The following is a 19,585-nucleotide window of genomic DNA, read 5'->3' on the forward strand; positions in this document are numbered from 1 at the left end:
TGTTCGATCCTACCGACTGACTGGATGCAGAGGTCCCTGCTCACCCTCAGATGAGGTCATTTGCTGGAATAACTTGTAGAGCTCAGTGATGATGGCTCCCTACAGTGGAGGTCTGGGGGGTCCTTAACTCGGTCTCTGTTGTCCCCTCCCTGTGGAATCAAGGGGTGTTACCTCTGGCACATTAATGTGTGACGGTACGCGGAGTGCTGCTGCCACCCAGGGAAGTTCACCTGTGCTTTCGTGTCCAGAGTTCTGATGGGGCTTCGTTTTGTAAGTATGAATGATTGGATCGTTGGCCACAAGGTTGAACGAAATTTCCAACCACCTTCCTCCCCAGAAGTCAGGCTGATACCCAGTGGCTCAAAGCCCCAACCCTCCCTCTAATACATGGGGACAGAGGTCAGCCAGAGTGTTCTTTATTACACAGGACCTTACTACAAAGCAAAGCTTTTAACAGAGGATCGGTTTGGCAGTCTAGCACTGATCCGGGGTAGGAGGGTAAGACTCAGGGTTGTGAGTGTTCAGATAACACAGCGACGGTCAGTGAGATGTGAGCCTGGATTGCCCTTCAGTGGTCTCGGGTTGGCTTGTTGGCATCAGGAGCCCAGCTACGTGCCGCTCGTTGTCTGCCGTCCCTAACACGTGATTCCAGCCCTGTGGTCTGCCCTGGTGGCGTGTGCACCAGTCCTCACGTCACATCCTGGCCAGCAGGTGGGCCCGAAGGAAGGTTCTCCACTTCCTTTTAGAAAAAGTCTAGGAATTCTCACGCTTGTTATCCAGCTGTTTCTCGCATTGGCACTCGAGGAAGCTGGAGAATGTGTTCTTTATTCCAGGTGGTCACAGACCCAGCGAGAATGTGAGGGTCCTGTTACTAAGCCAAAACAGGAAGAAATAATAAGGGGGCCGCTAACTGTTCTGCCTTCCTGTGGTTGATCCTGTAATTCCACTGTTAGGAGTTTATCCTGAGGAAGTCCGAAGTACAAAGGTAGACAGCGGTAATAGTAATAGCAAGCGTGTATTCACACTTGCTCTTTGCTGGTACTCAGTAAACACGTCACATCTGTTAATACTAACTCAACATTCACTGCAGCTGCGATTAATGCTGCTGAAGAGTGCGCATAACCATCGTTAGAATGACAGCTTTTATGTTACAGATATTTTACCACAATTTAAAACCTTTTAAAAAGGTTACATCTCATTCTTTGAAGTATGTACTGGCACTGTCCCCATTTTAGAAGAGAGGAGACAAGAGGCCTCGACAGTGTGAGCAACCAGCTCAGGTTTACACCAGAAGCAGCAGCAGAGTTAGAACTCGGATAACGCAGAGCCCACGCTGTGAGGCTGTGCTGTGTCACCTCAGGTCCGTTTATTCAGCCTTACTATCTAGGACTGAAACACAGGAAATAACCTCAGTGCCCAGCAACAGGGGGATGGACAAACGAAGTATGATTCAACCATACGTTGGCGTTTTATGTAAGCGTTAAAGCATATTTTTTGAAAAGTAATGACGTGGGCCAAGTTTATAGCATATTAGGTTTAAAAAGATAGGATACAGAACACGCAAGCAGTATAATCCCATTTTTGTTAAAAAGTAAAAATTAAGATGTGTGAAAACAAACTTTCCACAATGTGAACTGTCTCCACGTGGCTGGATGTTTTCTATTCTGCATTCTCAAATTTTTCTGTAATAAAAGGTATCTTTAATTGGGTTTTTCTTTTTCACTGAAATCTGTAACTGACTGATTTTCATTCTGTGAATCTTATCCCAAGGAATTATGTAGAAATTCAGGCCATGATTGGGCACAACTTTATTAGCCTATTTTATATTAACAAAAATGTGAAAATAGTGTATTTCCATTGTCAAGAAGGTGACATTATAGCACCTCCACTCCATGGTTTATTATGTAGCTGATAAAAATTTGTCACCAAAAGTATCTTCCGACAAAGGGAAGACCTTTAAAATGTCAAGTGAACAAAGCAATGTATGAAAAGGTATGTACAGGTGGATATTCAGGTGATATGTCTGTTCCGTGCATATTCATCTTGTTCACTTAGCAGATGCCCATTGGGTGTTTAGAATGCAGAGGGACAATAGCAGCCTGCCGGTGGATACAACTGTGGAAAAGGTCTCTTGTCACACAGAGCGAGAGTCTAAAGGAAGAGCTGGCCAGACAAGGAGCTCAGACAACTCCAGAGTGTTCAGAGTGAAAATCACCATCATGGGGAAAAGTCAGTCGGTATGGGGACAGTGAGGAGGGCTTACTAGAGGACGTGGCATCTCAGCTGAGCCCTGGGGGAGGAGACGAGCTGCAGTCCTGGGGGTGGCGGGGGCGGGGGGCAGATGGGGACACAGGAGCTGCAAACCTGGCTAAAGATACAGTACCTTTTATTATAGAAAGATAGGAGAATGCAGAAGAGAAAGCCTCCAGCCATCCGGAGACTGTTAACATTCTGGAAAGTTTGCTTTTGTTCAGCAGACGTGGGAGGTGGTGGGGGCTGGAGGTGAGGCAGGAGAGCCCTAAAATCAGTAGGATGTTGAACGAGGTGGAATTTTGGAAACCAGTGAATAGACTTTGAAGGAGAAAATACTGTCAAGTCTGTATCTAAGAAACTCTAGGCAGTGAGAAGGATGGATTGGAGGAAAACACGGCCAGAAAAAGGAGAGCAGGTGCGACCTTAGTAATTGTCCGCTGAGAAGGGTGGGAGCTGACCTGGTTACAGTGTCGGATCGAGTGTGGGCAGACTGAGTGCTGCAGAGCTTTGGTCCGTAGGCCTGGTGACTGATCAGGCCTTGGAGGAGGGCCTGAGGACTGGACAGACCTATGGGGTTGAAGAAGCATTTTTGTAAGATGATTGTACTGTCTTTATTCAGGTGCTGCTGATCGCGATTTCTTTTTTTCTATTGTGGTACAATACACATAGCTATAAACCTGGCCGTTTTCAAGGTGATTCTGTAGCACGTCTCGATATTTGGCTCCTTTCGCGGCTGCGTGGTCGTCCACGTGTGGGTGGGCCTCACTGTGTTACGCGTTGTCAGTGGACGCGAGTTCCTCCACCTTTGGGGTGTTGAGAGTAGCGCTGCTGTGAATGTGTATATGGGGTCTTTTTTTTTTCTTTTGAACACCTGTTTTTAATTTTTTTGAATATATACCGAGAAACTGAACTGCTGGTGCATGTGATGACCCTGTGTATAACTTTGAGGAAGTGCCAGGGTGCTTCCCACAGGTGCTGGCATCGCTGTCCACTCCCCCCAGCAGTTCCCCGGGACTCTGGTTCCTCTCCCCCATCTTGGGCCTTTGTAACTGCCCCTCATCGGAGTGGATGGGAGGTGCTTTCTCATCCTGGCCTATTTGTATATCCCTCCAGGCTAGTGACGTTGAGCATCTTTTCATGTGTTTTCTGGCTGTGTTATAGTATCTTCTTTGGAGAGATGTGAATGGTAGTCAAATACATAATAGTCCTTCAGTTCTTTAAATGCTAATAGGAGGAAGCCCCAGGAGACAGCAGGAGAGAGGTTGAGATAACACAAGAAAATGGTAGGTGGTCCAGGGTCTGAGAAGCTGGGAAGAGACAGGGTCGAGAGTGTTAAGTGGAGGGATCAGCCTGGGGTTGGAGGAACAACACTGAAGTTTTAACCAGATTGAAGGAGGAACGGTGGGCATGAATGCTGTCCGTTCTACAGGAAACTGAGGAATTTCTTACCTGAAGGCAAAGTCTGGTCATGAAGAGTAGGGAGAGTTGGCGAGGTTTGAGAAGCAGGAACGGTTTGGAATAATCTCTAATGGAGTAAAGAGGCTGATGATGGAGAAACAGCTATACTTCGGAAACAGGCAACTTTGAAGGCCTAGCTGACCCTGGAAACCGTACGTCATGTTTTGTGGTTTATAAAATACCTTGACTCTCTCAGTACTTAGCGGTCAGGGTTTACAGCCAGAAGAGAAAGGTGGTTGGGTTGGTTTTGGATTGAGATTTTCCCTGGGAGAAGGTACTAACGTAAGAGAATTGATTATATTAGAACCAAATAATAGGCCACGAAGCCTAGGCCGGAAGGTGAAGGTAACTGATTAAACAGATGCTGAACTGTATCAGCCGACGTCCGGAGTGAGGCAGTTGTCAAAGAGAAGACGACAAAAGAGTAAACTCCGGGCCGGGACAACAGTGACGTTCACCGGAGAGTCTGAGCAGAGTGAGGCGGGACGTGACCGTAAGGGTGACGGGCCGAGTGAAAACCAGAGGGGAGTACGGAAGCGCAGGGCCCGGGAGGGAGGGCAGGCAGACCCCCTGTCTGTGAGTGACCTGGAGAAGGCGGTGTTGGCGTGGGGTGCCAGGCGTGCTGCTGCGCTCGGGTGGGGACTAACTTGCAACAGTGGGGACGGGAAGAAGACCTCAGGAAAACGCCTCACTCCCATGCCCACCCCCTCCGCCGCTGCCCTGAATCAGATCCGGCACCGCCCTTATCCCTGAGCTGTCTTTCTTTCTTGAGCTGTGTGCGGCCCGTGGCACAGGGGGCTTCTTACATAGTTCAGAATCACAGAAGTGGTTATTTCCGGATGGTAGAATAATGCATTTATTTTTGTATTTTTTTTCTGAATTTCATCTTCTCTGTGTTGGGTTGTTTTTTTCCCCCAATTGGAAGAAAACTGTTTTGAACATCTTTTTATTAATATTGTTACCATGAAAGCATAAAAAAATTGAAGCCAGTTTTCTTTTATACTTCCTGAGATTTTTTTTCCTAATTATGCTAAGGGACTTTGACTCTTCTCATGACAGGATTAGAGAGCAGTGGTTCTCAAACTTCAGTGTGTGTCCTGGGCCCTAACCCCAGAGTCTCTGATTCAGTAAATCTGAGCCGGGGACCCAAGAATGTGCATTTCTGGCAAGTTCTTAGGATGCTGGTGGTGTTGGTGTGGGGCCCTCACTTGGAGAACCACTGATACAGAGAAGAAGGTGCAGCTGAGCGGAGCAGCTCTGTAAAGAGTGGGATAAAGGCTGAAGTGACAAGATCTCTCAGTAAGATGTCCCCACCTTTCTAATCGTCCCTCTCTTTTGTCCTTTTTACAGAATATAAGATGGGAAACAGGAGAAAATGGGGACATGTTTTGTGTGCCCCCAACATTTGTCACAGTCAGAATTTTACCCTTTCTCCCCACACTCTCACACACCGCCTGGATCTTCTCTGAGCAGCACAAGGGTGGGAGAGGCTGAGAGGTAGATTTGTGTTTGCACGCGTGTCATCTCTGAGCATCAGCAGTTCATTTGGGCTGACACTGATCTGAGCCACATTTATTCTTCAGAAATAGTTACCTAGCAATGCTATTTTTTTGGTACTGAGAAGTCAGTGTTTTAAAATATTTAGCCACATTTCAACGTAAAGTCTTGTCTTTTTTTCGTGGTGAGGCTAGCTAACACTTGATTCTCATGACGGGCCCTGCCCTGAAGTTGCACACGTATGATTTTAGGTGAAGGCTAATCCTGCTGCAAAACAAAGCTTCGATGCATAAGAAAATGTTCCTTTTACACTTGTGTTTTTCATTGTAATTTTTACAATTCTCTGGCAGCCAGGCGTTCACGTTTGTTGTTGTAAGTGTATTATGTCAAATGTCATTTCTGTCTCCTGGTTGTAATCATTTAAATCTTGATTTCAGCTGATGAGTAAAGAGTCCCCTGTGTCTGCTGGGAATGATGCCTATGTTGACCTTGATCGCCAGGTACCTGGTTTTGCATTGTTTCTATATGTGCAGAGGTTGAAGGGTAAACTTTGGATGTTAATGAAAAGGATGTTTCAGCTCATGAAATATATTGGTGTAATTCTTTATTTTTTACCTAAAATGCAAGAATTACAGTCACTTTTTTTTAAAGCCACTTTACTAATGGATGGTAAACATTTGTAATAAAATTTGTAATTTGTAACTAACATAATTTATTAAATAAATTAGCTTCTTTAATTTACTATATTTTGTGTTTTCTAGTCATGGTTTTTCTTTTTCTGTTAGTGATAGCTTTCTGTATGCCACGTTTAAGAAAACAGATGCAGTCCTGGAACATGGCATGCATTAGTCCTACGATTTATTTAGAACACAAAAGATATTTTGCCTTTTATTTCATGTTACTCTTCAATGACAAAAGTTTCTTTTTCCTTTCATCTTTCTGAAGATGTGAACAATCTGTCAGGAGATACTTAAATGCACTAAGGAGCTACTATATTTTTCTAAGGAACTCTGCAATATATTCTTACAGTTTTTAACAGAAAAGTTGATTTGTAATTTTAATTACTGCTTTTTAATGAAAGGTTGTTGCATTGTCAGTCGCTGTATTCTGCTCTGGGACCTCCGTTCCACAGCATGAATAGAAACCTTCGTGTTGTCTCCTCTCATTTCTTCCCCGTGGTTTCTAAATGTTTTGCAGGAAAATCTTTGGGTATGCTATAATTTTAGCCCAAATTGTTATTTGTCTTTTCCTTACTCTGTGGCATCTGAGTTTAAGCTTGTTACCTTGAATGCACTTTTTGTTTTTGTATCCATTACACAGAGATTTGATCACATGAAATGAAAAGCCAATATAATTTTATTTTCATCAATTTTTTTCTTCTAAAAAGTCAATTAACTTTAATGTTTTCATACATTGCTAACTTAGAGTTTATCATAATAATGGGACTGTTTGGTTTGTGCTGAGAATCAGGGTAATAAAAACCTTTCATTCTGAAACTGATAAAATTAACACAGAGGTTTAATATGATTGAACATTTGTGTTGAAATACACTAGCTATTTATTTTAACAGCTGAACCCCTGTTCTAGCTTGTATAGATTTTACCAAAGTAAAATTTCTCAGTTATTACAGAATCAAAACATTACCAAGAACCAGGTAGCCCAGATAAGAAAAGATGTACAAGAGAACAAAATTCAAAGTTCAGAAAAGACAAAGCTTAGGACTAAAAGATATTCACAGTTAGAAGTGGCTACTTAACAACAGAAATTTGGTCTAAATTATTTCCAAACAATGCGAAGTTTATTTATAAATTTCCAGATTTGTTCATTGAACATTTATCACGCATCAAAAAAAAAAAAAAAGAAATGTCTTGTTTTGACTCATGCAAAAGGGTTCTTGATTTCTGCTGTCCGCAGAAAGAGAAGGGAGTTCTCTGCTCTACGTGTGTGGTTATTAGCTGTTGCCGTGTCATATTCCAGTGCTGACTGTAGCTCTTTGTCTCTGCCCAGCTGAAGAAAACTTCAGAAGAACTAAACGAAGCTTTGTCGGCCAAGGAAGAAATTGCTCAAAGGTGCCACGAGTTGGATCTGCAGGTAAGAGGGCTGTTCCCAGACCACCTGTCTGAAATGCACTCTGTGGGTCCCACCGCACACAGTGGGTCCCTCTTGCAGTTCAGTTTGACTATAACACAGCCTAATTAGAGAAGAAAAATCCTGGGAAAAGAGTGCAGACCTAGCAAAGATCAGAGTTTTCCTTCCTTCTCACAACTCCAGTAAATTCACGATAAATGAATGAAAATGGGATAAGCCCACAGAAAGAAAGAGGAGGGAGACCAGCACTCAGGAGACAGGGGGAGATTTTTAAAAGTCCTGACTTTTGTAGTGTTTGCCAGTCTCCACGGTATACACACTCCCGGTGACCAGTACCAGTTGCTAATGGTTTAACAGTCGGCTCACCTGTCTCCTGAGTATTTAACAAGCAGCTCGGTTACAGCCAGCAATAGCGCACCACACTCGTTATCCACTTCTGAAGGCCAAAGACAGTTGGGAAAAGTGCTGAATGGCCTAAGAGGAGTAATGCAGTGACCAGGAACTCTTATAAGAGGGGATGGGGACTTCTCTGGTGTTCCAATAGGTAAGAATCTGCCTGCCAACCCAGGGGATGTGGGTTCAATCCCTGGCCCCGGAAATGCTGCAGGGCAGCTAAGCCTGTGCCCCGCAACTTCTGAGTCCGCACTGTAGGGCCTGAGGGCCGTAGTTACTGAGCCTGGGCGCCTGCAGCCCATGTTCTGCAATAAGAGAAGCCACCAAATAAGACGGCCGGGCACCCCAGCTGGAGAGTGGCACCCACTTGCTGCAACTAGTATGCCCAAGCGCAACGACAGAGACCCAGTGCCACCAAAAACAAAGATAAATAGTTTTAAAAATAACAATAAAGAGGGATGGGCTGCTGTAGCCAAACCCCAGAGAATGGCACGGAGCCCCCCACCCCCACCCCCACATGGTAGAAGGCTGCAGCGAGGTACAACGGGGTCTCCTGGAGGAGAGCGCCCCCAACGCGTGTCACCCGCTGCAGACACCCTGACCTGAAGCCAGCTTGCTACCAGAGGGTGCTCTTCTAAGGAGTTAAGCGAACAGAAGTATGGGACGATAGACTCAGTGTTAGTACCGCAGGGTTAGGCTCTTTGCATTTTGACCTTTCTGGGTTCTCGAGTTTACAGAGAGCATGTGAAGAAAAATGCGTAGCAAAAAAGAGCAGGGTCAAGGTGAACAGGAAACTAGCCCTAGAGGAAGTAGAGAAATTGGGGTAGTAGAAAAGTTTTCTCTTTGATTATTTAATGCCCCTGTGAAACTGGCAAAGATGCTGCATCTCTAAAGTAAGGACAAGATGCTGTTTTCAAAAGAAAAAAGTCAGAGATCAAGAAACACATGAAATATTAGTCGCTCAGTCGTGTCTGATGCTTTATGACCCCGTGGACTGTAGTCCGCCAGGTCTTCTTACCATGGGATTCTCCAGGCAAGAATACTGGAGTGGGTGCCATTTAGTATTCCAGGGGATCTTCCTGACCCAGGGATTAGACCCAGGTTTCCTGCACTACAGGCAGATTCTTTCCTGTTTGAGCCACCAGGGAAGCCCCTCAGACTGAGAGGAACACTTAAGTAAATTAAAAATAGAATTGTCAAAATAAAAATCCAGTAGAATAGTTAAAAATGAAGTTGAAGAAATCTTTCATTGATAAAAAGAGAATAAGAAATAAAATGTATTTGTCTTGGATTTACAGCAAAACCAGAGGGGAGGAGAGAGTGGACGAGGTCCAGATGGTACACGATTGGCCGCATATTGATACTTACTAAGCTGGGTAGTGGTACTCAGATCTGATGTTTTCTGCCAGAAGCAATTTTCTTTGAAGGCATTAATAGTTGGTCGTTGCTTCGGATGCAGGTAGAATTGTGATGAGAGCAGACTTGTTCGGTTGTATAGTAAATAATACCTAGTCATAATGTAAGTGCCCCTGGAGAAGGGCATGGCAGCCCACTCCAGGATTCTTGCCTGGGAAATCCCATGGACAGAGGAGCCTGGTGGGCTACAGTCCATGGGGTCACACAGAGCTGGACACGACTGAGCGACTGAGCATGCACACATGTGAGTGCTGTTAGTTGCTTTTCAGATTTTAAAATGTAGCTATGCATAAATTATTCACGATAATAAGATTGGTTGTTTTCACCAGCAGAATATAAGTATTATCCTTGGTAGTATAACATTCAGTCGTGCGCTGGGATTGGCCCTCTGTCTCATGAGTGACGTGGTGGCACAGGCCAGCTCATTGCTCGGTGTGTTGTCTGTGTTGCTTTTGTGCTGCAGAGTCGGGGCTGAGGACCCACGGTGAGACCCGTGGCCCTGAAGGGCTGAGCTGTTCACAGCTTGTCCTCTGGCCTGCAGAATTCCATGAACCGTATATAGTCCACGGGGTCACAAAGAGTCAGACACGACTGAGCGACTTTCACTTTCATGAACTGATTGACGATGTATGGCAGAAACCAACACAACATTGTAAAGCAGTTATCCTCCAGTTAAAATGAATACATAAATTAAAAGAAATTAGGAACAAAGAAATGAGTTTTTAAGATTTAAAGCCTTAAATATTTATTTAAAAAAGAATACAAGAGCAGAAATAGACGCACGGTATAGAATTGAGCTGTTGGTCTATTCTGAGAAAACACTCATGCGGTTATGGAAATCTGACAAGATAGACAGCTGGCATTTCAGACGCATTCGTTTATTCAACAGACATTGAGCACCCACTCCAGACCTTCCCCTGCCCTGTGGCTGCTGTGGATACAGTGAAGTTGAGGGGAACACAGAACTGGATGAACATCCTTGCCCCCAGGTGCTTAGTGCGCACGGAGAAGACAGACAATAAACAGGATAAGAATACAGTCTGTCGTGTGCCGATAAGAGTTCTAGAGAGAGGGAGACTCGGGGGAGCAGGGTGGGAGGAATTTGTTCTGATGGGTTGTCAGCAAAGCCTGCCAGCGGAGGCAGCGAGTTTGTAAGAGATCCTAACAACGCGGAGGAGCTGGCCTCCCAGTCTTCCCCGGAGGAGCGTCCAGATCAGCGCACCGGAGTGGAGCTGGAGAGAGGAACCGTCCACAGAGGCCAGACAGGCCTTGGGAAAGGCTCAGTAAAGGGGAAGCCATTGCAGGCTTGCGAGCAGAGTCATCCTGTGATCCGAGTTTTATTTTCGTGGGTTTTGATGGCTCCTCGGTGGAGACTAGACCGAGGGGGAGGGCCAACTCATGGAGACTGATTCAGACGCCTTTGGAACAATCAGGTGAAAATTTAGGTTGGCTTAAATCAGAATTGAGGGGTGGTAAGAAGTGGCGGAAATCTGTTTGAAGGCAGAGCCACTGATGTTTGCTGAAAGAGTGGATGTAGATGTGAGGATGAGCTGTGACGGATCCTGACTGAGCAAGTGGAAGGACAGAGTTAGCACTGCTGAGATGGGGAGACGGCGGGCAGGCTGGCTGGGGTGCAGGTGAGAGTCCCACCTGCACAGGTTAAAGTCAGACGCTTCGTGGACAGGATCCCAGTTTGGGATCCCAGGCTGGAAATAGAAACATTCGCGCTCTCAGTGAATAAGTGGTGTTTACAGCCCAGCTACTGAAAGACATCCGTGTAATTTAGGAGGGAAAAGCCATGGGTGCCCCAAGGCAGGGCCATGGAGAGGACCAGGAGAGGGAGGTGTTCTGGGAGCCGCAGGAAGCAGAGCTCCGCTGGTCCTGGGGGTGGTGGGGCAGGAGCCCTGCTGGAACAGGTTCAAGAGGAAATAGGGGCGGAGATGGAGAATTGGAAGTGGAGGTGGCTTCTGCTTTTCCAGGTTCTTGAGATGTAGTTGGCCTAAGGTAAACTGCCCACTTTTGAAGTGTACAATTCTGATGCCTCTTGGCATCACCACAGTCAGGGTAACGGGGTTCTCTGTCGTCTTCTTCCAGTCCCGGCGCTGCTTCCTGTCTCTGTGGATTCGCTTTTATCTTCTAGAATCACATGTAAAAGGAGTCACACACACTGTACTCTCTTTCTGCCTGGCTTCTTTTTTTTTTTTTGAGATTCATTCATATTGTTGGTATCAATAGTTAATTCTTTTGTTGTCAAACAGTTTTCCATTGAATGGATGTGCTGTTATTTAGCTATTCACCTGTTGATAAATATTTGTTTTTCTGTGTTTGTGTTAGTCACTCAATCCTGTCTGACTCTTTGCGACCCCATGGACTGTAGCTCGCCAGGCTCCTCTGTCCATGGGATTTTCCAGACAAGAAAACTGAAGGGGTGGCCATTCCCTTCTCCAGGGGATCTTTCTGACCCAGGCACTGAACCTGGGTCTCCTGCATTGCAGGCAGATTCTTCACCATCTGAGCCACCAGGGAAGCTGTTACAAACGAAGCTGCTATAAACATTCTGCATCTCCTTGTGGACATATGTCTTGTTTCCCTGTGGTAAATAAATACCTAAGAGTAAACTGTCTGCGTCATGCGGTGGTTCCATGATTAATTTTTTAGGAAAATGCAAACCAGGTATTCACAGCGTTCAGAACAGTACACATTCTCACCGGTGTGTCAAATCCCACTTGTGTGCATCTTCACCAGCGTTTGGTACAGCCAGTCTCTAATGTTCGGCTTCCTAGTGGGAGTGAGTGTATGGATATAACATTATGGTCTCAACTTGCTTTTCCTTGGCGAGTAATCGTGAGTGTCTCTTTTGTGTACTTAGTTGCCGTTGGGTGTGTATCTGCTTTCTCACCCAGTCTTGCCCTACTCTTTGCGGCCACATGTACGTAGCACAGCAGGTCTTCTGTCCATGGAATTTTCCCCAGAGGAATGCTGGAGTGGGTTGCAATTTCCTACTCCAGGGGATCTTCCTGACCCAGGGATCGAACCTGCATCTCTTGCATCTCCTTCATTGGCAGGTGGATTCTTTACCACTGAGCCACCTGTGAAGCCTTTTACATGTCTTCTTTGGTGAATTGTCTTTTCAAATAGGAAATTTTAAAAATGAATTATTGCTTGCTTTTACATACTGGTCTGTCTGTACAATATTCCTAAATAATATAAATGTTTTAAGTGGACATTACTTGTACTTCTTTAAAAACAGGCTTTAATTCATAATGGCTTCCCTGGCGGCTCAGATGGTAAAGAATCTGCCTGCAGTGTAGGTCGGGAAGATCCTCTGGAGTAGGGAATGGCCACCCCCTTCAGTATTCTTGCCTAGAGAATTCCATGAACAGAGGATCCTGGTAGGCTACAGTCTGCAGAGTCACAAAGAGTTGGAGACAACTGAGCAACTAACACACACACACACAATTCATAATGGTGATTTACAAGTGATTAATGCAGATTCCAGCGTAATTGGAGAAAACAACCCCTGTCTTTCTACATTCTAACAGGTCGCAGCACTGCAGGAGGAGAAAAGCAGTCTGTTGGTCGAGAATCAGGTATTAATGGAAAGACTTAATCAATCAGATTCTATAGAAGATCCTAACAGTCCAGCAGGAAGGAGGCATCTGCAGCTCCAGACTCAGTTAGAGCAGCTCCAGGAAGAAACATTCAGGTAAAGGACCCCTCACTCAGCTCTAATCCTTTAAAATCTGGTAATGTCTTTGGCAGTTAAGAATATAGTGTTAGGGCTTCCGGGTAGCTGCAGACCAAGGTGGCTCTGTGATTAGCCACTTCCCAAAAGTCTTTCCACACACTGTGAAATGAACACACGTCTAGGAAAGTTCTCGCCCTCAACCTGACTTGCAGACAGAACGCCCCAGTTGAACCGTGACTGTAGATGAAGGGAAGGAGCAGATCCCACCCCCACCCCACCAGGTGCTTGGAGACAACTAAAGTCAGACTGAGAAAAACATCAGGAAGAACTAGCAAAGGGGCCTGAGGGTGAGTAGGAATGGTCACTGGAGAGATTAAGTTCACTCAAAATTGGAAATCAAATTTAAAACAAAAAAAGGAAATTAGATCACAAACTGCAGGGATAGGATTTCAAATTAAGTGTATCTTCTTAAAGGGCCAGATGCCCCCCCCCCCCCCCCAAAAATTTTTTTTAACCAGGCATGGAATTTAAAGATTGTGCCTTCCAGCGCACAGTTTAAGGGCATAAGAGAAAGGCCAGGGGTGACGTTTATAGAGACAGATGTAGTTAAAGGGCAAGCCGATGTAAGGGAGTTGTCCTCTAACACATCTTCTCGAGGAGGAAAGGGCCACAAAGGAAGAGGGCCCACAGGCAGTCGGGTGGTAAAAGGAAAATCTGGTGTCCTGCAAGACAGAACAGAGCGTAAAGTCTAAGGACCTGGCAGGATGATAAAAATACTGTGTTACGATTTTCTAGAAAATGTATCATGACCCATTTATTACCTAGCCATAGATTTTCAGTGTTAAAAGTGTGGGTGAAATTAAGTATCGTTACTTATCCACTAACTTGATACGGTTACGTATCTACCAGTCTTTATTTTTCTCCAGTGCTGTGATGTTTTGTTTTGTTTTGTTTGCCTTGACCAGAAAAAAGTGCAGTTTCTTAGTCTTCCCCGAAACCTAAGGCAAATAGTCCATTGCTTCTGGTCTGCAGCCGCAGTTCAGACTGTGATCTGAGGACCCTTTCGGAGAGTCTTCAGGCCCTCTCTTCCAGCTGCATATCTGTTAGACTGGATTTCCTTCATGAACCTCAGCCAAAAAACCCTCACATCAGACGCATGTAGAAACAGGAGAACCCAGCTGTCTTCGAGTAAACCAGTGATTTGAATCACAGAATGTAAAAAACACTGCCACTCTTCTCACCATTTTTAGAAAGTAGTTGTGTTTCATAAACAATATATTGTATTAACATAATGGGTTTATTACTATTATTTTCAAATGGCTAACATCTCATTTATCAGTATTCTTTAAACAAATCTGAAAAGAAGAGTAGCAAACTCAATCCAGTGCTATAGTAAAAATAAGCTTTATCCCAGAAATATTATTAAATCTGTTATAGTAACTATTAAATCTATTACAGTAGATAAATGTATTATGCCTCCTCCATAAGTTAAAGGAAAAGGAAGAATAAACAATAAGCTTGGTACATGAAATTGTCAGTAAAGTTAAGAATATAAGATGAAGATGAGTATTAATCTGTTAATATTATTTGACTTTTTTCTTGACACTCTAAAAATCCTGGCTTTGCCCCTTGCTAGCTGTATAACCTTCGGCATACCTCCATTTCTCTAAGGTGGTCTAATAGTTTTGTCTACCCTCTAGAATTTTTGTGAGCATTAAATGAATTAATATATGTAAAGTACTTTAAGAATATTGCCTGGCACATAGAAGCTATATAAGATTTAGTGTTGTTACTTTTCTAGAAAATGAAATAAGAAAAAGAAATGAGATTAAAATACTGGAAAGACAAAAAAATAAATGATCATTACTTATAGATAATGTGTGTCCACCCAGAAAATAGAAGAGAACCAACTGAGAAGTCCTTAGAACCAATAAACATTTAAGAGAGAGAGGGTTTTGTTCACCTTTGCTTATGTCCCAGGTCTTTCTAGCAGTAACTAGTATCACCGGGAAAATTCTGCTCATAAGTATATAAATGAAGAAGAAGAAAAAATTGTAATGCTTACCCTAATGGAAACAGCTTGGTACCCGTGCAACAAAATACAGACACCAGTGACACAAATGATCCATAAACCAGTCCAAGTATATATAAAAATTTATAATATGATAAAAGTGGCATTTTCTAATCCAGTAGGGAAAGTTTATTTGTTAAATAGTTTGGGAATGATTGGTAGGTGTTTTGACAGGAAAAGTTAGATTCCTGCTCTGTATCATATACCCAAATGGTTTCCAGAGAAATTGAAAACTTTACTGTTAAAAAAATGAAACCCTATAAATACAGAAAATTAACGAATTAGAAGAAAAAAATTCTAATTGTGCATTAGAAGCAAAAATTATGAAGGGTGAGATTCATTAGTTGAATTGGATAAAAACTCGGAGTCTTATGCTTTAAATACATAAACAAAATTAAAATAACCAGTGATAAATATTTGTGACGTGAGAGAGAATCCTGTAAATCCAAAGGAAAGGTGTATGTGTTAAGCAAAACAGATTCGTACATGGAATTCCCCAGCAGCCCAGTGGTTAGGACTCTGCACTTTTATGGCAGAGGGGCTGAGTTCAGTCCCACAAGCCGTGAGGTACGGCCAAAAAAGCAGCAACAGATTAAAATAAATTAGGAACCATATTATCCATATTTGAGAGGTGAAAAGATCTATGAAAAGAAGTCAGGCTGGAAGTTACACTCCATAAATGTTAACAGTAGGTACCTGCCTAGAGTAATGCATGATTTTTATCTTCTTTGTTTTTCTGCATTTTTTTAAATTTCTAAAGGGAGTATGTTCATTTCCTAATTAAAAATAAAACTTAATAGCTGATATATTTTGAAAAATAGCACTTGGTGTCTACCTTTCTGAGTAGAGGATGGCAGTTGTTGTCTTTCTTCAAGTCTTAGAACAGCAGAATCTGTTTCCAGGATAGTTAAAACTTGGAAATACGGCATATGGTCACAAAAGTGGGAGACAAGTTCAAGAAGAACATATTGTCATTGTTTTTAACTTACTTTTGCTGTTCTAAGAAGAATTATTAGACAGTAGAGCTTTCTGGGTCTGTTTCGTTTTGATGACAGGCTTGAAGCAGCCAAAGATGACTATCGAATACGCTGTGAAGAGCTGGAGAAGGAGATCTCTGAACTTCGGCAGCAGAACGATGAGCTGACCACTCTGGCAGACGATGCTCAGTCTCTGAAGGATGAAATAGATGTTCTTAGGTAACCCAGCCCCCCATCCCTGTGGGATCTCAGACCCGCCAGGCCCCCGGGGTTCACCTCCATGGAACCATTTCTCATCTTGTAAAGCGGGAATAGTACACATGCCCACTCAGGCTGACATGTGGAACTGAGTGAGCCTATGTTTCTAGGCACTTGGAACAGTATCTGGCAGTAAGTGCTGCATATAAATGTTGGTTAAGTAGGAGTTAATCTCTGACCAGCACTTCATGCTTGCGTAGCTGTGAGCTTTCTCTCTGCTGCTCCTGGGTTGTCATTCTGTGTCGTCCGGCTGATCCGTCGTCCACTTGCTCAGATCCTGTCTCCCCCACGAGGCTCATTTCCTTGCTGGACTCAGCTGCGCTCTCACCGGGCCCCTTGCTCCCTGCTGCTTCGGTTCTCCACCGTTCTGCCTGTTTAACCTGTCCTCCGTTGGATCATTCCAACCATCTGTATCTTACCCTTTGGCTCTTTAAATGCTGAGAACGAATAGAGAAAATCACGTAGTGATGTCATTTTTGTCCTCCTGCAGACTGATGATCCTCGCCCTCCTCTGGGCTCCCCCCATGTGCCCCCCGTTCTGCTGCCCATCCGTGGACGGCTCTGTCCCCACCTAGCTTGTCGCTGCTCTGAGTTTTCCTGACTCTTCTGACCTCTCCGTCCGCCCCCCGCCTCCTGAGCTGCAGTCTCGGTGCATGACGTTGCCCCCTGCACCGAGGGACGGGGTCATGACCCGTGGACCCGCTGCGTGCTGTCTCCTGCATCTCCACCGTGTTTGGCCTCTGCTGCCTGCGTGCAGACTGGTGCCCCGTCCACTGCTGACTCCTGGTGCTCTGGTCTGAACTCTTCTTGGCTCTGCAGGGACCGGTGCCACATCAGTTATCACTTCTCTTCCCATTTGAATCTCCGGCCACCCCCCCACCCACCCTCGCCAAGCATCTATTTGTATGTTTCGGTTCCTCTCTTCTTAGAAACAGTGAGAGAAGTATTACTCTCTGCTTCTCTCCAGAACAGATTTAGATTACACGGGGTCAGGTTTACATTCTCTCCTTAACCCACTAGAGTTCGCCACCGCCCCCCCCCAACTGCTCCTCTGAAACAGCTGTTCCTCTGGTCACTAATAACATCCAGTTGCCAAATTATTTGGACACTGTACAGTATATTTTGCTTTTGTGCTGCATGGAACTCTGTGACTACCTGCTCCTGCGTGCATTCCTTAAATTTTATGTAATGTTCTTCATTACAAATTTTGCTGTCACTTTGGTCATACTTTTGAACCTGCCCAAAAAACTAAGCTGGACTCGACCTTTGGTCTCGTCATTTCATTAGAACATGTTACTTCCTGGCGATCTTCTTGGTTTATCCCTGTCTACAGCAGCTTTACAACTGTGGGTGTGTTTGTGATTCCTGGTTTCCCATCTCGTTCTAGACATTCTTCTGATAAAGTTTCTAAACTAGAAGGCCAAGTAGAATCATATAAGAAGAAGCTAGAAGATCTAGGTGATTTGAGGCGGCAAGTTAAGCTCTTAGAAGAAAAGAATACTATGTATATGCAGAACACAGTCAGTCTAGAGGAGGAGCTGCGAAAAGCCAACGCGGCTCGGAGTCAACTCGAGACGTATAAGAGACAGGTAAGAAGGTTGGCCTGGTTTCTTGACGTTGTTTGCAGCTGAATTCCCCAGAGTCACACTGGCTCATCAGAGTCCACTGACTTGTTTCCACGGTGTTTGGTTTTTCACCTCTGAAACTTGGTTCTTATCCAGAGGTTATCGATTGGTCCCTACAGCAGATACTTCTGTTATGTCTTAATGTATTGCACTGAGTCTTGGCTGCTGTGCTCAGACTGCCTCTGGTTGCAGCAGTCGGGGAATCCTCTTTATTGAGGTTCGCTCAGGTGTATCCTTGCAGCGGCCTCTCTTGCTGCAGAGCCTGGGCTCTAGGAGCACGGGCTTCAGTAACTGTGGCACCTGGGCTCAGTGGTTGTGGCGCACGGGCTTAGTTGCCCTGCAGCATATGGGATCTTCCCAGACCAAGAACTGAACCCACGTGCCCTGCATTGGCAGGCAGATTCTTAAACATTGGACCACCAGGGAAGGCCTGTATGCTGATTTTACAATCTTGTCCAATTCCCGTATTACTACTTCTGGGAGGGGGGACCATTTTTGAGGTCTTTATTAAATTTGTTTTTATATTGCTTCTATTTTATGCTTTGACTTTTGGGCCATAAGGCATGTGGGATCTTAGCCCCCTGACCAGGGATGGCACCTGAGTCCCCTGCGCTGGAAGGCAGGGTCTTAATCCCTGGACCAGCATGGAAGGCCCCCATATTACTTCTAACGACGTCTATTAGTTTTCTTGTCAGAAGTCATATTTTACACAAATAAAAATCTTTTTATTTGTTTCTTTTTACAGCATATCCTTTTTTTCCTTCTTAGTCAGCATGCCTGACCTTTACTATAGTCTTGAACAGAAGCAATAATAATAGACAACCATTTCTTGTTGTTGATTTTTTATGCAGTACTTTAAATGTTTTACCAGTATATTATAAGGATTGCTTTTGGTTTCGGTAGCCACCTTTTCTTAAGAGTAACAAAATTTCGTTGTATTCCTAATTTCATGAGTGTTTTTCATAAGCGGATGTTGAATTTAATCAGCTACACCTTTGAGAGACGCCTGTGCTGCTTCTCCTTCCTGTTAATCTGATGAACTGTATCGATAGATCCCTGTGCTTGACCATCCTTGCCTTCCTGAGATAAGCTCAGTTCAGTCGTAGCAGGTTTATTTGTTGTTTCACGTTGTTAGATTCACTTGGTTTATTTTACTTGGAATATTTTACCTCTACACTTAGTTTACTCAGTTTTCTATCTCATGCTTTCCTTGTCTTCTGATTTTGGCATCAAAGTTATATTCACTTACTGTAACAGAGACGTTTTACTAGAACAGCCCTGTACACCATGTATGGCTGGTGGGGTTTTTTGGCGAATACATTTTTCCACATTTCATTATGAAAATTTTCAGCATACAACTAAGTTGAAAGGATTACTGAAAGTTAAATGTAGTCCAAAGAAGCTATGAATGTGATTAAAGGGTATTAAATTAAAATAAGAAATGATTTTATCAGAGTTCCAGAGAGAAGAACAGAATTATAGAGGGACATTATTTGAAGGAAAGAATGGCTGAGCGTTTTTCAGAATTAATGAAAGACATCAGATTTAGTATTAACCGTGAATTACAAACTGAATACATAAAAAAGAATTCTACACCTATAATTATTATGGTGAAATTGTGCTGTAGAATATAGAAATATTATACTCATTCTCTCTGTTTCTGATCTTGTTGTTCAGTCACTAAGTTGTGTCCAATTCTGCGACCCCATGAACTAGTTTCTGATCTGGAGCTTAATGTTATTTTATTTTTTGTTGTAATACTTCTCTTTCTGCAACTTCTCTTTTGGTGGCTATTCACGTCTACGTGATCATATTTAGTGGTATTTTATTCCTTTTATAATTGAGGTTTCTTTCTTTTCTT

General features: G+C 43.8%; 1 protein-coding gene across 5 annotated transcripts in view; it reads left to right on the forward strand.

The window, feature by feature from the left end:
* Nucleotides 1-19,585, forward strand: part of HOOK3 (hook microtubule tethering protein 3) — an 88,253-nt gene that overhangs the window by 31,850 nt on the left and 36,818 nt on the right. For all 5 annotated transcript variants that reach the window (XM_019953362.2, XM_070781501.1, XM_070781502.1 and 2 more), the window contains exons 7-11: nt 5,646-5,708; nt 7,216-7,299; nt 12,648-12,811; nt 15,920-16,060; nt 17,487-17,688. In XM_019953362.2, coding sequence (XP_019808921.1) covers nt 5,646-5,708; nt 7,216-7,299; nt 12,648-12,811; nt 15,920-16,060; nt 17,487-17,688 — 654 coding nt within the window. The remainder of the gene's footprint in view (nt 1-5,645; nt 5,709-7,215; nt 7,300-12,647; nt 12,812-15,919; nt 16,061-17,486; nt 17,689-19,585) is intronic.

The sequence above is a fragment of the Bos indicus genome, chromosome 27 (genome assembly GCF_029378745.1).
Source record: "Bos indicus isolate NIAB-ARS_2022 breed Sahiwal x Tharparkar chromosome 27, NIAB-ARS_B.indTharparkar_mat_pri_1.0, whole genome shotgun sequence".
Taxonomy (NCBI): domain Eukaryota; kingdom Metazoa; phylum Chordata; class Mammalia; order Artiodactyla; family Bovidae; genus Bos; species Bos indicus.